General features: G+C 45.8%; 1 protein-coding gene across 1 annotated transcript; it reads right to left on the minus strand.

The window, feature by feature from the left end:
• Positions 1 to 17,836: 17,836 nt before the first annotated feature.
• LOC111531274 (GRB2-associated-binding protein 4-like) lies at positions 17,837 to 20,310 on the minus strand. Its single transcript, XM_023198490.2, has 3 exons — positions 20,185 to 20,310; positions 19,136 to 19,240; positions 17,837 to 18,252 (listed from the first exon to the last, which is right to left on the minus strand). The coding sequence occupies exons 1-3, from the start codon at positions 20,308 to 20,310 to the stop codon at positions 18,109 to 18,111; spliced, it is 375 nt and encodes a 124-aa protein (XP_023054258.1). The 3' UTR covers positions 17,837 to 18,108.
• Between the last annotated feature and the right edge of the window lie 176 nt (positions 20,311 to 20,486).

A 20,486-nucleotide genomic window follows, 5' to 3' on the forward strand; every position in this document is an offset into this window, starting at 1 on the left:
GCTGCTTTCCCCTTCTCTATTTGCTTGTCCTTTGTCTGTCTGTTTTTTTATTATTATTATTTTTTCTTTTTTGAGATGGAGTCTGTCTTTGTCACCCAGGCTGGTGTGCAGTGGTGCAATCTCGGCTCACTGCAAGCTCCACCTCCCGGATTCACGCCATTCTCCTGCCTCAGCCTCCTGAGTAACTGGGACTACAGGTGCCCACCACGCCCAGCTAATGTTTCATATTTTTTAGTAGAGATGGGGTTTCACCATGGTAGCCAGGATGGTCTCGATGTACTGACCTCGTGATCTGCCCACCTTGGCCTCCCAAAGTGCCGGGATTACAGGCGTGAGCCACGGCACCCAGCCTTGTCCTTTGTCTGTTTTCAAACTCCTCCTGGCTGTGTAATCACTTATTCTCTCTCATTGATCACAACCTTTCCCAGTCCTGACTATGCTTTCTGCCCATTTTTGTCATGGTGCACCGGTACATTACAAATTCAATCAAACTTCTTACGACATTGCAGCTTTTGCCCAACACATCCCAGTTTCAAGGTTGAAAGATTTCTGATATTACCTCTGATACCAGTTCTTTCCCATTTATGAACAGTATCCGGACTAATGCAGTAGTGTTGCATTAATTAAAGGAAGCACGTACTAATACTGCTCTTTTTGCCAGTCTGACACTGAATCAGGAGTCTAATGCCTGCTCATGATTTAAGAACCATTTATCACCCATGTCATCCCAAAGCAGCCAGCTGTCTGAGCCAAGCCTCATTTGCATTTCATCAACCACAGGCTCTCTTTCCCCATCTCACTTTCATGTCCTTGTATTGCAGCCTTAATTTTTTAAAGCATATTTTTCAAAGAAGGAGCTTAGCTAAAATTACATGCTCCATAGAAAGTTGATTTCAATACCACACACAAGTCTCCATACTGATTGTGGTCAAAATGAGTAACACAGACTGTGCCCTGAATTTGTTCTTTCTCTTGGTCAGGTGATGGAGAGATGGGGAGAGCTGTAACAACGACCTCACTCCCAAAATTGGTACAGAAATTTTATTGATATTTGAGTTTGATAGTAAATATAAAATTTCATTTTCTGATTATGAAAATAATTTATTACAGTAACAAATGAAACATTTGATTTAATTTCATAATTCATTTTGCACTTGGCCCTCTCTTCTTCCTACTCTCTCCAGTTGAACGTTATATAACTTCCCTACCCACCAAAGCTTTTTAGACATATCTTGACAATGGCCCACATTTCCCAAACCAATGGAAACTCAACTAATAAACTGCAATTTGAAGCTATTTCAAAATAAGTTCAGCATTGATCTTCATAATTTCAAAATCTGTTTATTTAATGTACACATTTTATTTTTTACATATGTCTTTACTATATCCCCCTTTTCTATCTATTGATCCAAATTCTAATACCGTTTGAGGAAATTTAGCTTTTTCTTTCCAAGGAAAAAGTAATATTTCTCCCTGACCTTGAATCATTTTTATAGTAAACACCTTTTCAGAAAGCTTATGCAGAATGTGTGTGTGTGTGTGTGTCTGTGTGTGCGCGTGTGTGTTGGGGGGTTGTTGGTTGAGGTTGTACATATGGAGAGTGGGGTGGATGAGATTCTGTTAACTCACTGTGCCACAGACTTGTCCAACCTCAATGTTTGACCTAAACCAAATCCGTGGAGATAATTTTTTTAGGGGCAATCATCCCCTTTTATGTTCTTGCTTTTAAACTCAGATGGTCAGCAACAGTGGACACCTGTCTCCTACTGAGACCATTTGATAAAGGTCATTTAACAGTTTTTCCTGATAATACCCTTTAGTCACCATGGGGTTGGTTTCAGATTCCATTAGGTGACCTAGAAACTTGAAAGCTCTATAACCATAACTAATGCTTTGGGATTTCTGGTCCTCAATAGGGAATTATTGCAACGAGTTTCTTTTTGAAAAGTAAATGACCTTTTGGAATTTTTATTAAATTGAATGGGGAAATAAGAATTTTGTATGTATTAAATCTAGTTCACATCTCAAGCACATTTTAACATGAATATCACTTAAATTTCAATCAACCATGTACCATTTAGAACACAAGAACAAATACTTTCCAATATACTATGTAAAAAGAGGTTTTACCTAGGTAATACCATTCAGGACATAGGCATGGGCAAGGACTTCATGACTAAAACACTAAAAGTAATGGCAACAAAAGCCAAAATTGACAAATGGGATCTAATTAAACTAAAGAGCTTCTGCACAGCAAAAGAAACTACCATCAGAGTGAACAGCCAACCTACAGAATGGGAGAAAATTTTTGCAATCTACTCATCTGACAAAGGGCTAATATCCAGAACCTACAAAGAACTCAAACAAGTTTACAAGAAAAAAACAAACAACCCCATCAAAAAGTGGGCAGGGATATGAACAGACATTTCTCAAAAGTAGACATGCATACAGCCAACAGACACATGAAAAAATGCTCGTCATCACTGGCCTTCAGAGAAATGCAATTCAAAACCACAATGAGATACCATCTCACACCAGTTAGAATGGCAATCATTAAAAAGTCAGGAAACAATAGGTGCTAGAGAGGATGTGAAGAAATAGGAACACTTTTACACTGTTGGTGGGATTGTAAACTAGTTCAACCATTATGGAAAACAGTATGGCGATTCCTCAAGGATCTAGAACTAGAAGTACCATATGACCCAGCCATCCCATTACTGGGTATATACCCAAAGGATTACAAATCATGCTTCTATAAAGACACATGCACACATATGTTCATTGTGGCACTATTCACAATAGCAAAGACTTGGAATCAACCCAAATGTCCATCAGTGACAGATGGATTAAGAAAATGTGGCACATATACACCATGGAATAGTATGCAGCCATAAAAAAGGATGAGTTTGTGTCCTTTGTAGGAACATGGATGCAGCTGGAAACCATCATTCTCAGCAAACTATCACAAGAACAGAAAACCAAACACCACATGTTCTCACTCACAGGTGGGAACTGAACAATGAGATCACTTGGACTCGGGAAGGGGAACATCACACCCAGGGCCTATTATGGGGAGGAGAGAGGGGGAAGGGATTGCATTGGGAGTTATACCTGATGTAAAGGACGAGTTCATGGGTGCTGATGAGTTGATGGGTGCAGCACACCAACATGGCACAAGTATACATATGTAACAAACCTGCACGTTATGCACATGTACCCTGGAACTTAAAGTATAATAATAATAAAAAAGAGGTTTTAATTTGATTAAGTGTAATTTATTGTTATGTATTTGATAATCTTCCTAATTCATTGTCAAAACACCTTACATTTTCAGAGCTATAAAATGTGCTTCAGTAAGAAAAGTTATGTTCTAAAATCCCTTTTAATGCAGTGAGGATACTCTAAATTATTGCATAAACACTGTACACTTATTTTCCACTGACTTGAAAATGCCATATTGGTACTTCTGAACTAACATTCATTTTTCAAACAGTAAACTGGTTTTCTGTAGCTTCTATGCTGTCATATATTCACAAGGATTCATAAAAGAAATATTTATTCTTATACATTTTTTCATATCTCTTAGTACCTTTATTTTCTCTTTATTTTCCTTCAGATTTGTGAACTTAGACGTTAATGCTTGAAGCTGAAATTTTTCCCTCAGCTTTTGTACATGTAAATCTCTTTTCATATTACGACTCTTCCTGCCATGTTCAAGGTCATTAAAATATGTTCACATTTTTATAGATAGATTGTTTTGCTAATAACATTTTCGTGAACACTTGCCCTTTGACCACTTTAATTTGCTTTCATATTTTTTCATAATCCTTGTAATATAATGAATTTTGAAAACATGGAATAAGGGCTTCTGACATTAAGAATGGGTTTAATGAAATCAGATAATTTGGTTTCTAAGTATATTTTACCCCTCTTTAGCAAAACCATCATAAAACTTGGATAGAAGATGTCTGTTAGTTGTATGGATGGATTGTTTTAAACACTGGCTGGATATGCATATATAGTCATTTTTATTTTTATTTTTATTTTTACTTTTTGAGATGGAGTCTCGCTCTGTGGCCTAGGCTGGAATGCAGTGGCACGATCTCGGCTCACTGCAAGCTCTGCCTCCCAGGTTCATGCCATTCTCCTGCCTCAGCCTCCCAAGTAGCTGGGACTACAGGCACCCGCCACCATGCCTGGCTACTTTTTTGTATTTTTAGTAGAGACGGGGTTTCACCATGTTAGCCAGGATGGTCTCAATCTCCTGACCTGGCGATCTGCCCTTCTCAGCTTCCCAAAGTGCTGGGATTACAGGCGTGAGCCACCGCGTCCAGCCTATAGAGTCATTTTTTAAGATAGAATTTTAATTTTAGAATAGCTTTAGATTTCTAGTTGGAAACATTAACAGCAGTATAGGCAAGCTGAGAAAAGAATGTCAGAGCTTGAAGACTGGTTCTTTGAATCAACTCAGTCAGAGAAAAATAAAGAAAAAATAATCTTAGTCAATGAACAAAATATCTGAGAAATATGGGATTATGTAAAGAGACTAAAACTACAACCCACTGGCATTCCTAAGAAACGAGGACAGACAGTAAACAACCTCAAAACCATGTCTGAGGTTATAGTCCATGAAAATTTCCCCAATCTCACTAGAAAGGTTGACATGCAAATTCAAAAAATTGAGAGAATCCCTGTGAGATACTATGACCATGCATAAGGCACATAAGTCATTAGATTCATTGAGGTGAAAGCGAAATAAAAAAAATCTTAAAGGCAGCTAAAGAGAAGAGGCAGATCACTTACAAAGGGAACCCCATCAGACTAGCAGCAGAATTCTCAGCAGAAACCTTACATGCCAGAAGAAATTGCAGATGCTATTTTCAGCATCCTGAAAGAGAAGAAATTCCAACCAGTATTTAATACCCCAACAAACTAAGCTTCATAAACAAAGGAGAAATAAAATCATTCCCAACAAATAAACACTAAGGGAATTTGTTACCAGTAGACAAACCTTACAAGAGGTTCTTAAGAACATGCTAAACATGGAAACGAAAGAACAATACCTGCTACCACAAAAGCTCACTTTAAACACATAGCCCACAGACACCATTAAGCAACTAGATAATCAAGTCTACAAAACATCTAGCTAACAACATGATGGAAGGATCAAAATCTAACATATAAATACTAATCTTACATGTAAATTGTCTGAACACCAGACTTAAAATGCATACACTGGCAAGTTGGATAAAAAATAAAAGGCCCAACCATCTGCTGTCTTCAAGAGACCCATCTCACATGTGGTAAACACCTAAAATCAGTGAATTAACACAGTAATGATACAACTTTTCAGTAATATTTGTCGATGTCAAAATAAAGGATGAATTTCTAAATTTAACGTTTTATTTTTGGAAGCAACAGTTGCAATTCAGGACATACACTCAGGTGGTCTTTGGTATATCTGAAGAACAAAGAGAAGTCTGGGGGTTTTATTTTAAAAAGAAACATTACGTATTGTTTTGAAAGAAGGCTCACTGGTACAAGAGAAGCTTTTAGGAGCTGGAAAGCTCTGATTGGTGAGTGATGGTGGCAGGTAAAACTAGTCTTGGTGTCAAAGCAGGAAGTTTCATCAGTCACTAGGTAAAACTGGTCTTAGGCTGACAGCAGGCCATTTCAGCAGCTGGACTTGTGGAAAATAAAATTCTTGGAGCAAGTGCTATGTTCCCTTAGTGCTTTTACCCCCTGGTCCCTAGAGTCTGATTTAGTTGAGTATGACAAGAATTACACAATTTATAAACTTTCACACATTATTTGATTCTATTTTTAAACACCTATCTAAAAACACTTCACTGCACACATTATATACATGTGTTGAAATAATTTGATAAAGCTAAGCTTTTAACCTTAATGGTAAGTCGTATGTTTAAAGAAGTATATGTAAACACTTGATCATTTAGTTTACAGTTAGGTAATCATATAATCACTAAATAGGCACTGTTAACAAATCATTTTTAAGCAACATTACTATAATCATCTTTTATGTATGTATGTATGCACAAACACTTCACCATACATTACAATGCTCTAAAATAGCACACTTCAACACATTCAAGCTTTACGTCCATATGGCACCCAAAATGTTTAAAGAAGTATTTTCCAACACTTCTTTACCTAGTTTACAGTTTGGTACACACTTAAGTTCATTCATGTACCCTACCACCACATTGCAGAAAAAACGAGCATCATTTCCGACTTACTGTTCTGGAATTCAGTTTTCTCTTCCTTTTGGACCCCTGGCGATTCTTTCTTACTGTCTTGCAAGTTTAGCTACTTACTAAAAATGAGTTTATAAAGCAAAAATTGCCAAACACACTAAGGGCCAATTTACCATGAATTGGCAGATGCAACAAACAAACAAAACATCTGGTATCTACTTGGAACTTCTCAGCTTTTCAAACTTCACAAGAGACAGAGTTGTTTAATAGTCAGAGCTACTTAAAATGGAATAGGCTGCCTAGATACCACCTGAGCTCCCTGTCAACCCAGGTGGATGAACAGAGGAGACAGGACTTCCATTTGTTGGAAATGTAGCCCAAGGTTTTGGCATCAAAAAGGAGGAAAATACAGAGCTCTGAGCTTCTGATACTGTTACTGTTTGTTTCCTGGTAGAGTGTGAGTTTTTAGTGGGCAGGGACCACATTGTTTTGAGCTCTTTGTCCTCTGTACCCAGTACATGTCTGCAGTGAATGAGGGAATATCATAACAGCATTAATGCAGTGTGAAGAATGCTATAATGTAAGTATGAACAAAGAGGAAGGAGCATGGCCCTGTACTGGGCACTGAGGGAAACCCAAGATGAGTGAGACATGGGCGTTGCACTCTGGGCACAGAAGGTCTGATCTAGGGGATAAGATGATCTGCAAATACCTATTACTAGCAGGTGCATGGAGTTAAACTTTATAATACAGGTACAGATAGCTTAGGGAGCCAACTTGAGAAGATTCTGGAAAGCATCATAGAGAAGAGATCTAGCAGTTAGGCCTTTATAGACAGGAACTGGCAAGAGGGGGTCGCTCCAGATGAGTCAGAAAAAAAGGCACAGAAGTGGAAATACCCAATTTCAGTTTGGCAGTAGTGTGTCGGCAGAGTGTAGGGAAGATCAAAAAGATCAGCAGAGAGCAGCGCTCTGAAAACTAGGCTGAGTCATTCAGCATCATCCAGCAGATCTGGGCATCTCCACATTTCCACCAAACTACTTGATATCAGAGAAGGGGACTTACCCAAAGCAGCCTGACATGAGCTCAGAGTCTCTACAATCTCATTGTACCTCAGAGACTCAGCTAAGCAAGGAGGTGAAAGATTACTTTATGGCGAATTACAAAACACTGCTGAAAGAAATCAGAAATGACACAAATAAATGGAAAAACATCCCATGCTTATACACTGGAAGAAGCAACATCATTTAAATGACGATACTTCCCAAAGGAATTTACAGATTCAATGCTATTCCCATCAAACTACCAACCTCGTTTTTCACAGAATTAGAAAAATTATTCTAAAATCCATTTGGAACAACAGCAACAGAAAAAAACCCTGAAGAGTCAAAGTAAGCCTAAGCAAAAAAAAAAAAAAAAAAAGAAAGAAAACAAAACAGAACAGAAAGCAAAATAAAAAAAGTGGGAGGCATCACACTATCCGACTTCAGACTATGCTACAGGGACACAGTAACCTAATACTGACTGGAACAAAAGTGGATACAAAGACCAATGGAACAAAATATAAAAGCCAGAAATAAAGCTGCATACCTCCAACCACCTGATCTTCAACAAAGTCAACAAAAATAAGCAATGGGGAAAGGACTCTCTATTTAATAAATGGTCCCGAGTAACAGGCTATGCATATGCAGAAGAATAAAACTGGACCCCTATTGCACTAGTCAGCTTTCTCTAGAGGGACAGGACTAGTAGGATAGATGTACATATGAAAGGGAGTTTATTAAGGATTGTTAAGTCACACAATAATGAGGCGAAGTTCCACAATAAGTCGTCTGCAAGCTGAGAAGCAAAAAAGCCAGCCCTAGTCTCCAAATCTAAAAAGCAGGGAAGCTGACAGGGCAGCCTTCAGTCTGTGGCTGAAGGCCCGAGGGCCCCTGGCAAACCACTGGTGTAAGTCCAAGAGTCAAAAGCTGGAGGACTTGGAGTCCAGTATTCAAGGACAGGAAGCAGCCAGCCTGGGAGAAAGATGAAGGCCAGAAGACTCAGCCAGTCTAGTCCTTCCATGTTCCTCTGTCTGCTTTTATCCTAGCTGCACTGGCAGCTGATTAGATGGTGCCCACGCAGATTGAGGGTGAGTCTGCCTCTTTCAGCCCACCGACTCAAATGTTAATCTTTCTTGGCAACACCCTCACAGACACACCAAGGAACAATACTTTGCATCCTTCAATTCAGTCAAGTTGACACTCATTATTAGACATCACACCTACCCATCATCACACACAAAAATTAATTCAAGATGTATTAAAGACTTAAGTGAAAGATCTCAAACTAATCAAAATCCTGTAAGAAAACCTAGGAAATATCCTTCTAAATATAAGCCTGGGCAAATAATTGTGGCTATGTCCTCAAAAGCAATTGCTACAAAAACAAAAATTAACAAGTGAGACCTAATTAACTAAAGAGCTTCTCCACAAAGGAAACTATCAAGGAAGTAAACAGACAACCTACATAATGGAAAAAAGTATTTGCAAACCATGCATTCAACAAAAGTCAAGTATCCAGAATCTATAAGTAATTTAAACACTTGAACAAGCAAAAAGCAAATAACCCCATTAAAAAGGCAGCAAAGGACATAAACAGCCACTTCTCAAAAAAAGACATACAAGAATAGTTATGAAAAAAGTGCTTATCATCACTAATTACCAGAGAAATGCAAATCAAAACCATAAAGAGATATCATCTCACACCAGTCAGAATGGCTATTACTAAAAAGTCCAAAAATAACAGATTGAGGAGGTTGTTGAAAAAGGAGTGGGTACACACGGTTGATGGGAATTTAAATCAGTTCAGTCACTGTGGAGAGTAGTGTGGAAATTTCTCAGAGAACTTAAAACAGAACTACTATTCAATGATAGTTTTTTTTCGACAATAGCAAAGACATGGAATGAACCCAGGTGCCCATCAATTATGGGTGGAATAAATAAAACATGGCACATATACACTATGGAGCACTACATACCTATAAAAAAAGAATGAAATCAAGCCCTTTGCTGCCACTTGGATGCAGCTGGAAACCATCATCCTAAACAAACAAATGCAGAAACAGAAAATCAAATCTCACATGTTCTCACTTGTGGGAGAGTTAAACATTGGGTATGCATGGTAATAAAAATAGGAGCAATAGACTTTTGAGAATACAAGAGCGAGGAGAGAGGGAGGGGTGTAAGGGTTAATAAAAAACTACCTATGGGTTTCTAGGTTCACTACCCGGGTGATGGATTCACTCATGCTCCGAACCTCAGCACCATACAACATACCCATGTAACAAACCCACACATATACCCTGATTTTAAATTAAAGTTGGACAAAAAGACTCAGGCATGTGGTTCATAATTACAAACACTTATTTTAACATAAATGCATATTTTTCCTTGTTGAATATTAGAGAATATAGCTCCAGGAAAAAGTGCTACATTTTTCCTGTGGCTTTAGATACCACTTGCCAACAAGCCAGTTTGAGAGTCAAGACAGAAAATTATAGGATTTTATTATTTATGAAATTCTTCTACATGTGTTCTAAAAGCACATTATGGTTTGGATATATGTTCCATTGCACATAAGCTCTGGAAAGTGCTTGCACCAAGGCACATGCATCAGGCTACACCAGTTTCTCTGGGAGCAGCAGAGCTTGCTCAGGGAGCCATCATAGGTAAATTTCCAGAAGCATTAGGAGCTTAAGAGTAATTTGGGGAATTGTTTTATTTTCTTAAAAGTATGAACTTCCATTCTATGGGGGAAAATGGCATTCGATGCTCTTTTTTCTGTTGTGAATATTTTTCCCTCCCTCTGTGTGTGTGTGTGTGTGTGTATGTATGCGTATGTGTGTGTGTGTGTATAGGTTCTGTCCATCTGTTTGCCTTTCTGTCCCTATTTGTTGGTATTGTGTGTGGGGTGAGGAAGAACTGGATAGGGCAGAATTGCAAGAAAAAAAGAAGGACTAAGAGAGAAGATGCTGTTATCTCCCCTCTGGCAGCTCTTTTGATCTTTTTAAATCATCTGTGGGAGATGATTGGCTAATCTGATATATTATCTAATAAATGCTCCTGGGAAATGAGTGAGTTAAACCACTGCTCGAGCAATATCTTCTGCAGTAGTCAGAGGATGTGCACTGGGGAGATGAGGGTATTGGGTGCTACACCAGCTCGAAGCTCTGTGGAACCTTGTACAAATCTAGGGCACTGTACTCAGGATCTGGGGACAAGAATAGGGCTAGAGTAACTGTCATAAATGCTGCTTAAATCAATTAAGAAACACTACATTGTGCTTGGGTGTTTTCTTTAAAATATATCATTATTAGAACTAGTGCTTGGTGATATTGCTGCAGGTGCAGCTGTATAATGTGATAAAGGGTAATGAGGGGAAAGCTTGCTCATGACCAAGGACTCATACTACAGAACCCCAGCACACTCCCATTGACCTGACTGTAGGATCATGTCCCAAGGGGATGACTAATTGTCTTGCAAGTTGACTCTGCAAATCTAGAAGTAGAAGACGAAAGCAGGAACATGACTGCGAGTAAGCACCATGGAAGTACAGAATGCCAAACTAGTAGAAGGTAGACATATACTCACCTGACAGATGAGGAAATCCAGGCCCAGGGAGGTTTACAGGTTGAGTCAGAGAGGCTCACTGACCGTGGCCAGACAGCAAGTGAAGACGAGCACTGGGGCTCACACTGAGGTCTTGATGCCACTGGATTTGGCCAATGGACCAGCGTTGTAGCTGCTGGGCTCGTGTAGGAACTTATGAATCCTTCATTCACTGCCATGTGACCTGACCAATTCTTTCCTCTATCTGAATCTTAGTCATTTAATCGATAAAATGGGCATTACTTTAAGGTGGTATGAAGTGAAAGGTCACATAAAAGGCCCTCACGTCAAGATGAGAGGCTGGACTGTGTTTGCAGGCAGAAGCTGTTGACACCTGTTGTAGGCAGTTTCTCAGGACTCCAGCCAGGTTGGATGTAGTGAAGACGACTTCCCAGAGGAGGTGACTGTTTTCTAGTCCAGTTACTGGGCTGATTCTGGTGCCCACTGCCTTGCCTTGTTTCCTCCTCAGGACTTTCATGTTCCCAGTGAGGATTACACTAAGCAGCAATGGTGGTAGGAGGCCTGAATCTCACAGGAGAGCGAGCTGACTGGTTTCTGCCCAGAGTACATGGCCAAGTCAGATACGGGCAACATCATTTTAATCAATCTGGGTGCCCCATGCTGTGTGAACAGCATCCCTCGGGCCTTGTTTGTGGTTTTTTAATAGACGCTGATTTTGCACTTCCTGTCTGCCCTTGGTTCTCTGCATTATGGTCAATGGTAGATGGTAGAAAGGAGTGAGAATGTGGGCTGGAGACAGTGGGTCTTGCTTTGCATTGCTGACATGATCCCCTGAGGTCTGTGGGCACATGAAGGCCCCACAGGGCCACAAGCCATTGTCAAGGCAGTAGGTAGCAACAGGATGAGAACTCAAGATGGGCACAAGGGACGGGGCTGTGGTGGGAGGAGGGGTCCTCGCTGGGCTGCTTGACATCACTGACTTTTCTCCATGAGTCCATGGTGGTGGACTGCGTCTTCCTGTGTGGAGCTCCCATTCATTCTGGTTTCAGACATGTTTTTGTTTAATGCAACAAACGCAGTATTTACTATCTATGGCTACCTATTCACTTTATGGCTTGCTTAAAAATCACTCAAAATTTCAGCTTTGATTCCGTGAAAGTAAGCTTTGATCCAGGTTTATAGTATGACCTCAAGGCAATTTCTCCTCTCTGAGGTTCACGTTCAGCAGAGGAAGTTGGCTATGATCTCTGACTTCCTAATCTGCTGCTACTTGTTCTTCTCAAACTTCCTGGTGAAGGACTTGTTTTTTTCTAATTTTGGTCTGCTGCGGACCATTACTTTTGTAAAATACAATAAAATGACTTACCACAAAACAAAAAATGACCCTGTGCGTATGTGGCCATGGTAATATCACAATGCTTTATAGGTTTCTAAATGCTTCCTCCATTTCTGAACTTACATTGCCTTGGACCAGCTAAGTGGCCCACACTTTGAGAGGTGCTATTCTGTGCGGTGGGCTGTTTGGAGAAATGCATGACTGATCTTTCCAGATTGTCTAGTGAGAAGAGAAACAAAGCTGGGATCTGGAAATCAGCTTGTTCCAGGGAATATGGGCATGAAGAGGATCTCCTTCCTGTCTCCCATAGGACCACACCTCTGCCATCAGAAGCCAGTGTACACCACCGTGTCCTCTTCTGTCAGCATCATTCTCGTACTGATGCCTGCTTTTCTCATTTGAATGCAGGGGGATAACTTTGGGTGACTCTAGGGCCAGGGTGCTGAGCAGGGCTGCAGGAGTGGACTGGGGGTAGAGTTGGAGCCAGACGCACTGCTCTGCATAGGTCTGAATGCCCTGTCCCAGGGAAGCAGGGAGAAAGTGGTGTCGGCGGAATAACTCATGGTGGCTGTAGGGCCAGGCCCCTGAACAGGGGCTGCAGCAGTGGACTGGGACAGAGGTGGAGCTTGCTGCTTTGCAGGGGTGTGGATGTTCTTTTCTGGGGAACCATGGAGAAAGGGGTGTGGGGGCTGCTGTGGTTGGGATGATGTTGACATGAACTCTGTGGCAGACCTGAGCCCCAGCCTTAGAACCCTGGTACCACAAGACCTTAGGACACACTAATCTTTGGCTCCTGGGGTTATGGGATGTCAGAGCTGGAAGGGACTTCAGGGGTTACCTTGCTATACTGTTTATTTTCCACACCAAGGTCATTGCTGTGTTTCCAATCCCAGACACTCTGGGCCAAGTGTTCACCTTCTCTTCCTCTGGGTCCCCTGCCTCCAGCCTCACTTTGAACTAGAAATGCCTGTTCTGCCTTTGGCCTGGAGACCATGGGTGAGTAGAGGCTCCTTTGGGGCCTTTGCTTACCCTGGGCACTCCTGCTTTTTTTTGTGAAGCTTCACTCTTGGCTTCATTTGAGAACAACTCACAGCCTTTTATTTCCAGGCTGCAGTGGCTCTTTGCCTTCCTGGATCACAGCCAAGTGCGTGCAGTGGGAGGAATGGGTGGAAAGGTAGCTCTGGTCAGGCCCCCACAGTGACACCCTCCCCGCCCCAGCACCCACCTGCATGTGACTACAAGAGCCTGCTTCATGGAAGAAGCTATTAAGCCTTTGTCCATGCTAGCACAGGTTCATGATGGAGCCTGTGGGGCCATGGCAGGGCCCCCTTGAGCCCCATTCTGTGCTGTGCTGCCCAAACCTCTCTCCAGTGATTCCACCTACTGCATTAAGTCTGGGGCCTTCACGTGCTGTAAGTATCATTCATCTACTGTCAACTTTGAGCACCCACATTGCCAGGCATCCCTGGGCTGTTGAGGGTACAGAGGTGAATGAAGAAGGTGAACAAGAAGGGGGAGAATAGCCTGGGACCAGGGACCCACAGGGACACCACCGCCCTCTCTGTGAAAACGCTGTGTGGTCTCCAGGGCTCCAGCTTTGACTTGAACCTGGTCAACTACCTCCTGTTCCCTGACAGGCTGACAGCAGAGAGCTGCTGCTCCAGCGAGGTGGGTGCTGTCCCTAAGGGTGTTGAACAGTCAAGGGCCTGAGCCAGGGGCCACACTACCTCATCCAGAGATTGCTGTGCTTCCCCTTCAATGCGGGAACTGTAAGATCCTGGGTGACATCGCTGCCCACTTGCTGGTGCCAGGCCAGGGCTGTGAACTAGCACTGAACCAGCACTCTCTGGAGTGTCCCGGGAGAGCTGTCCCAACCACTTCTAAGCCCGCAAGGGTGCTGCTGCCCAGCCCCTATGGGAACTGCCCACACAGGTGGCCTTCTGCTGTCTGCTGTAATGTCCCATCCCTCTTATGCAAGGAAAAGTCTGTGTGCTCTTTTACCAGCAGTAGCCCGGGGAGGGGCCTAAGGCTGAGCCGGGCTCTCCCAGAGTCTGGACCACATCCACCCTCCACACGGCTGGACGGAAGCCATTTCCAAGGACAGCAGCATCCTCACCTGTGGGAGAGCAGACCCACCAGGATCCTGGATTTGATCTCCTGGGTGGAGATGCATCCAGTCCCCGCCAAGCACTGGGTCAATACAGTATTTCCCTTCACTTTGAGTCTCTTTTTAAAAATCCATCCATCCATTCATTCATCGCTCGGTGTTCGGAATATATTGGTGATCCAAACAGATCTAACACCTTACTTCAGAGGAACAGACATTGAGTAATGAATTATGCAGTTATTTAGTAAGTGTGCTGTTCTACGAGTGTGAATGGCCAAGTGGCAGGTTAGTTCTACCTCCTAACTGTGCCTGTGACTCCACCCTTTAGAGTTAAGGGTGGTATCAAAATATTTAACAACTGGAACAGCAAAGGCTTTGGCCAGCAGGATGAGTTTTAGCCATGGACAACCAGAGCAGTACCTGAGGGCTGAGCGGGGGCAGTCCAGTGACCTTCTTGTGCCTTGACCCTGCTATAGCTCCTTTTCTATGAAGAGAAAGACCCTTGTTGGGAAACCAGCCTCTCTGGAGCCTTTGAAAGCTGTTGCTCTTCCTGTATGCTGTACCCTTGATTTCCTCACTGCATCTGGGCAGCCTGATAGGGACCCATGCTCCTCCTTGCTAAGGAGAGGACAAACCCATCCCCTTCACTTGAGATACAGCATGGAGTGAGAGCCCTGTGTGCTGAAGGACCTGCCTAGTTCTGAGGCTGGGAGGACCTAGAGGATTGAATGGAAGAGGGAGGAAGGGTGCACAGGATGTGGCGTCCCAGTGGAATACTGTGGAGGGGACTCACCTCTCAGGTGCACCTGAAACCCAAATAACTGGAGATGTTTCAGACCCAAGAACTCTGGACTGCCCACAAACACCTGTTGCAGATGCCACATTCCTCTTTCCTTGCACCTAAGAAGCTGGGGAGGTTGAGAGGGGGTTGTCACATCTCCAGAGCTGGACTTGGCATGGGTCAGGGTTAGCTGGGAGGCAGCCCTGTTTCTCCAGAACTCGAACCCATCTCCTTCCCGTGGGCATCATCCCATCCAGGAGCTGAAGAGGAGCACACGAGCAGCCACACTGGCGGGGCCCAGGACTAGCTGTCACACAGGGCCATGGTGCACCCACCATGCCTATACCTAGCTCCTTACCACAGGCACCATCCCATCCTGAAGCTAGTGAAATGCAGGAGCAGCCACGCTCACAGAGCCCAGGATCAGCCTTCTCCACAGGTTTCCCACACCAGAGCCCACACCGGGCTTCTTTCCTGGACCCCACCCCATCCTGGAGTTGAAGCAGAGAAGTGGGGCATGTACAGGGCCTGGGAGCAGCACTTACCACTGGGTCCCCAAGCACCATGCCTGCAGTGCCATTTGGGAGAACATGGAAGGTAAAAAGGCACCAGGGACCTCAAGGGCTGCCCCACTTGTGCAGTGGGTGGAGGGGTGAAGGGGTGGAGGGGAGCTGTGAGATGTCAGACCTCAGGGAGGCCAGAGGTCCAGTGGACACAGACACAGATGAAGCCCTCTCAGAACCCACCACTAGACACCCTTCTAAGAAAGACGAATCGGCAGATGCTAGCACAATGTCCAGTTTACAGATGAGGAAAACAGATTCTGTGATAAAGAGAATTTATTTTCTCTCTGAGCCAGGAAAAGTATCTATTTCCTACTTAAGATGAAGTGAACAGACTGGCACAGTGGCCTTCCTGGGTCACTGGAGAAATGATTCCGGAACGGTTTTCTTGTTGACAGTGTGTGTCTGTGCCTGCTCAGGGCAGCCAGGTGCTCAGGCTCACCCCACGGTGGGACTTCAGTGAGTACGGGCTCCACTCCCAGAGACCCAAGCAGCCCACCCTGGGCTGTATTCCTCAGGCACTCCCCTGTTTTCCTGCTCCAGCGCCTCAGTACAAAGGAGCCTGCCAGCACGAGGCCTGTCCAGCGGCCACAGCAGAAACGATAACCACTTGAGCACACTCCTGTCACCCCAGGTCTGCTCACAGGTAAATACACATCATAAACGTTGCAGAAAAAAATGGATTAACTTCAGTGACTAGGCACCAACAGTGATTTGAAAAATGAAATGTCAATTTTAAATGGTACCAAGTCAAGAACTTAAGACTGGGCTTCTCGCCCATTTCTCTTAAGGAGAAACCAAACATTCTGTACAAAATGATTCTAAACAGCAAGATACAAGTAGCCAACAAACGAAAACAAGGACACACACTGCCGGACCGAACATGCCAGCCTGACTCTGCAGTGGGCTCTCAGCAGGCAGACGGCCATTGTCCCAGGCCCCAGGGGCCTGGTGTATCCCAGAATGATGCCCTTAGTGCTCTGCAGGTCCACCTCCCCTCCCCCACACTTCCTAGATCAAGGCCCAGGCCCAGAACAGCAGTGCTCACTTCCCTGTCCTGCATCTCCCTGGAGGTCACAGTCATGTGGGTGGTGCTGTGCCAGGGCCTGGGACTGAGATGACAGCCTCATAGCACATTGAAGGACCACAAGGCAGACTGCAGCTGAGCCTGTGTTCCCACAACCAGAATGGCTGTGCTTCTGCTGTAGGAATGTGGTCTATTTTAATGGTTTGAACTAAAGAAGTTGTCCATGTCAAGCCAGGAGGGGACTGGCTAATTGGCCAAAGCTCTGGTGTTGCTCATCCCTGGTGATGCAGAGCCTCCAGAGAGAAGTAACAGAGCAAGGAGCTCCCCAAGACCAGCAGAGCCTCAGCCTAGGAAGGGGCCAGAAAACATCGAATCCAACCACCCACTCCACAGATGGAAAAGCAAGGTCCTGGGGAGATGTCCTTACCCGTTTCTCATTGTTCCCACCTGACTGCTCTCTAACTTTGCAGGTGGTGGGGGTGGGTGAAGGTGGCTTCCCTGGAGAGCCCAGCAGGACAAGCCCCCATGTGAGTTGCATTGGCTGAGGTGTCCCTTTTTGGGGTCTGAGTCATGGCCAGGCCACCAGGGGAGGTGAACTTTAACCTCGTGATAGGTCTAAGGACCCCTGTATTAAGCTGAGTTGACTTTTCCTTCTGGGCTGGTGGGCTGGTAGATCCCCAGAAGCTGACCAGGCCCCTGGTCTGGTGAAGTGTGGTGCTCACAGGTGCTGACAGGGTGTGGAGGCCGCCTCCATCAAACCCTGTGGGCATTTTTTGGAGGAGGAAAGTCGATTCACCCCAAGGTAGGTTGAAGTGTCTGCTCTGCCCTGTTCATTCTGAAGCTCTTAATGTTTTCCCTTCCTTTTGCCTTTCCCTCTCTGCCTCTCCCACCCGGGAGCAGCTGCCATACTCTGGCCTCAGTCTGAAAGTGGGAGCCCCTGCAGGTATCAGCTGCCTTGCTGGGTCTAAGGATCTAATTCCTTTGCTTCTCAAGACCACCTTTAACCTTCCTTCTCAACTATTCCAATGTCTGATGGCCTTGCCTCTCCCCTGACCAAAAAATGCCAGGGCTGAAAAGGTCCATGTCCACTGTGGCCTGCGGGCCTTGGGTCCCAGGGTCAGCAGGGTAGCTCCTCATGTTCCAGGATTGAGGGGAACAGCCCAAAGGCTAGAGGGAAGAGGCTGAGGACCATGGGCGAGTGTGAGTGAGGAAATCTGTTGGGAGCCCGGGTCTGAGGGGCAAGAAGAGACTGAGGATGCTTGCTGGCAACCGCTCCGAGCAAGAGGGTGAAGGTGGGGACCACAGCCAGCCAAAGGCAGACGTGGGCCCCAAGGAGGCAGAGGATGTGTCTTGATCAGGCCTCTGCTCTCTGGATAAGGGATGCGGTCCCTGATACCACAGAGCTGTAGAGCGTGGAGGAGCAGCTCTGAAGCACTGTCCTGACCCCGCTCTGGTTTTGGTGGCCCAAGTCACAGCTTGGCACCCCTGGGAGGCTCCAAGGACTGCCGCAGGCACATCTGTTCATGCATGGTCTTCTGCAGGGCCCAGGTCTTCTCCAGATCCACCTGGACATAGTCCACCTTCTTGCTGGACGTGACAGAGCCTACGGATGGCTGAGGGCCAGAGGGTGGAAGTGGGAGTGGGAGTGTCTGTGAGTTCCTGGTGAGAAAGTTTGAGGAGGGGGCTCTCCCAGACTTTCTCAGGGGGAAAGGAACCTCTGCCTCCTGCTCTCAGCAGCCTGGGGGGCCTGGGCTTTAAAGCCTCAACTCCAGGCTAACCTCTCCTGCTGCTGGATGCCACAGCCCTGCCAGCACTTCTCATCTCCCAGCTCGCAGGAAGAGCCAGGCCCTTCTCTGTCCCAAAGATTGGTCAAGGCCTTCCCCTCTAAACACTCATCCAGGGCAGGAAATTTCCCAGGTGTTAACAAGCACCAGCCTAGGCCTTTCCAGGGGTGCCTCGGTGAGCCCTGTCTCCCCAAAGAGGGCAATGCACAGAGGTGGAGCTCTCCACCCTGATGTCTAGACAGGCTGGCTACTGTCTAGTAGTAGACAGTGCTTTACTGTCTACTAGTAGGTGTGCTTTCTCGGGAGGCTTTCCGGGGCCCCGAAGTCCCTTCTGAGGCCCCTGCATCCATGGCCAAGCTCTGGAACCCTCCCACACAGTGAGTTCTCCTCACAGAAGAGTTTGGCCTGGAGCCAGGTTGCTGAGTCCTGGGTCTCTCCTGATTTATTACGCAACCTCCACAGATCAGGTCTCCACACAGTCATCTGTCTGTCTCTACAGGGAGTCGGGGCAGGCTGATGAAGGTACCACGCTGAGAGGGAAGGAACAGGAGCCCCGAGATCCAGATCAGAGCACCACTGAGCATAAAAGCCAGGCACTGGGCTGGGAGTGGCAGCCCAGCAGCCCGGTGCTGCTGGTGCTGAAGGGCCTGGCCCCACACTCTCTCCCCCAGGGCCCAAGGACTCTGCCCAACCCCAGCTCCAACCCAGGCACCTTGCTCGGCTGGAGGTCCAGGGTCACATAGTGGATGTTACCAGTGCTCCTTGGCAGGGCTGAACTGCAGGTGCCACCGGAAACAGGAAATGCAGATGCTGGATTCTGCTGTCACAAGGAGGAAAATCCTGCAAATGAGTCTAGGTCATAAGACAGACGCAGCACCCAGTGGATCACACCTGTGGGTGTAGCTGCGAGCCCACTGGGTCCTACTCTGAGCCATGCACTGGGGCACTCTCTGCTCATTCAAACCCTCTCAGCAGTCCTGTGAGCCAGGTGTTACTACTGTGCCTCTCCTTCATACACTAGATGCTGCACCCAATCAGTCCTCTGAAACTCCCACCCACGACCCAGAGTGGGTCCATCCTACGAAGCAGCTGCCTCCCCCTCCAGCTCTCAGAGATCGGTAGTGCCCACCGCCCCAGGCTGCATGGAGCCTACTCCCTTGGCAGCTCTCCAGGAGACACGCAGGGTCCCCCCAGCCTCCTCCCTAGAAGGCTGCCACCTTGCTGGGACATTCCTGAAGTGTGGCTCTGGTGAGAAAAGCGGCCACCCTGGGCTCTGGGTTTTGGCTGCTTTGCTGGCTGGCTGGCTCATTCTTCCGGTATCTATGCAGCAACTATCAAGTGCTGGTCATGATGCCCTCTTCAGTGCCAATCTAAGGGGTATCCTGTGCTCCACCTGCATCTCCACATATCTCACAGCCCTCACCATGGTGAGGCATGTACATTTGTGTCTCCTCATGGCCAAGCAGACACCTCCAACTCTGCCTCTTCCAGGGCAGGGCACCACCTGTATCACCATCATGAGGGCGAGGCAGGCTGCCTCTGCTCTTCAAGTTCCAGACTTCTTTAAGGGGAAACCATCATATTCCTAACCCTGACGATTGCCTGATATGCCTGCGCTCAAGAAGGCTTGCAACAGGAGACCAAATCACACCTGACTGGGCTGGGGTGAGTCAGTGCGGTAGCTGAGCTGGGAACCAGGGACGTGAGTGTGGGTCCCAGGGGACTCTGATAGGCGCCTTACAGTAACCCCCAAGGACTCACCAGGAAAATATCTCTCTCTCCACGGTCTTCTGAGTCTGTGCTGGTGATGCTCTGCATGAAGATGGGGTGTTGGGAGGAGCTGGAGGCAAAGGTGTGGCTGTCGTGGGAAGAAGGCAAGGAGTACATCCCGGGTGGGGCTCAGGGCTTCTGTCAGAGCTCCAGCCTCCAGCTGGGCCCTGACTTGAAGCATCCAGACCTCACACTGTTACCAGATCAGGAACTGATAGGGGCAGGGATCATTATTCCCCCTTTACAGATGAGAAGGCCGCCACGCCTCATGAGACGGAGTCAAGATCAGCTAT

The sequence above is a fragment of the Piliocolobus tephrosceles genome, unplaced genomic scaffold (genome assembly GCF_002776525.5).
Source record: "Piliocolobus tephrosceles isolate RC106 unplaced genomic scaffold, ASM277652v3 unscaffolded_390, whole genome shotgun sequence".
NCBI classification, from domain to species: Eukaryota; Metazoa; Chordata; class Mammalia; order Primates; family Cercopithecidae; genus Piliocolobus; species Piliocolobus tephrosceles.

Coding starts and splice junctions, on each gene's coding strand:
- LOC111531274 (XM_023198490.2), bottom strand. CDS start 20,310: ATGTACTCCTTGCCTTCTTCCCACGACAGCCACACCTTTGCCTCCAGC. Junction 19,241..20,184: donor GAGAGAGAGATATTTTCCTG/GTGAGTCCTTGG, acceptor TTGTGACAGCAG/AATCCAGCATCTGCATTTCC. Junction 18,253..19,135: donor TGGACCTCCAGCCGAGCAAG/GTGCCTGGGTTG, acceptor TCTGGCCCTCAG/CCATCCGTAGGCTCTGTCAC.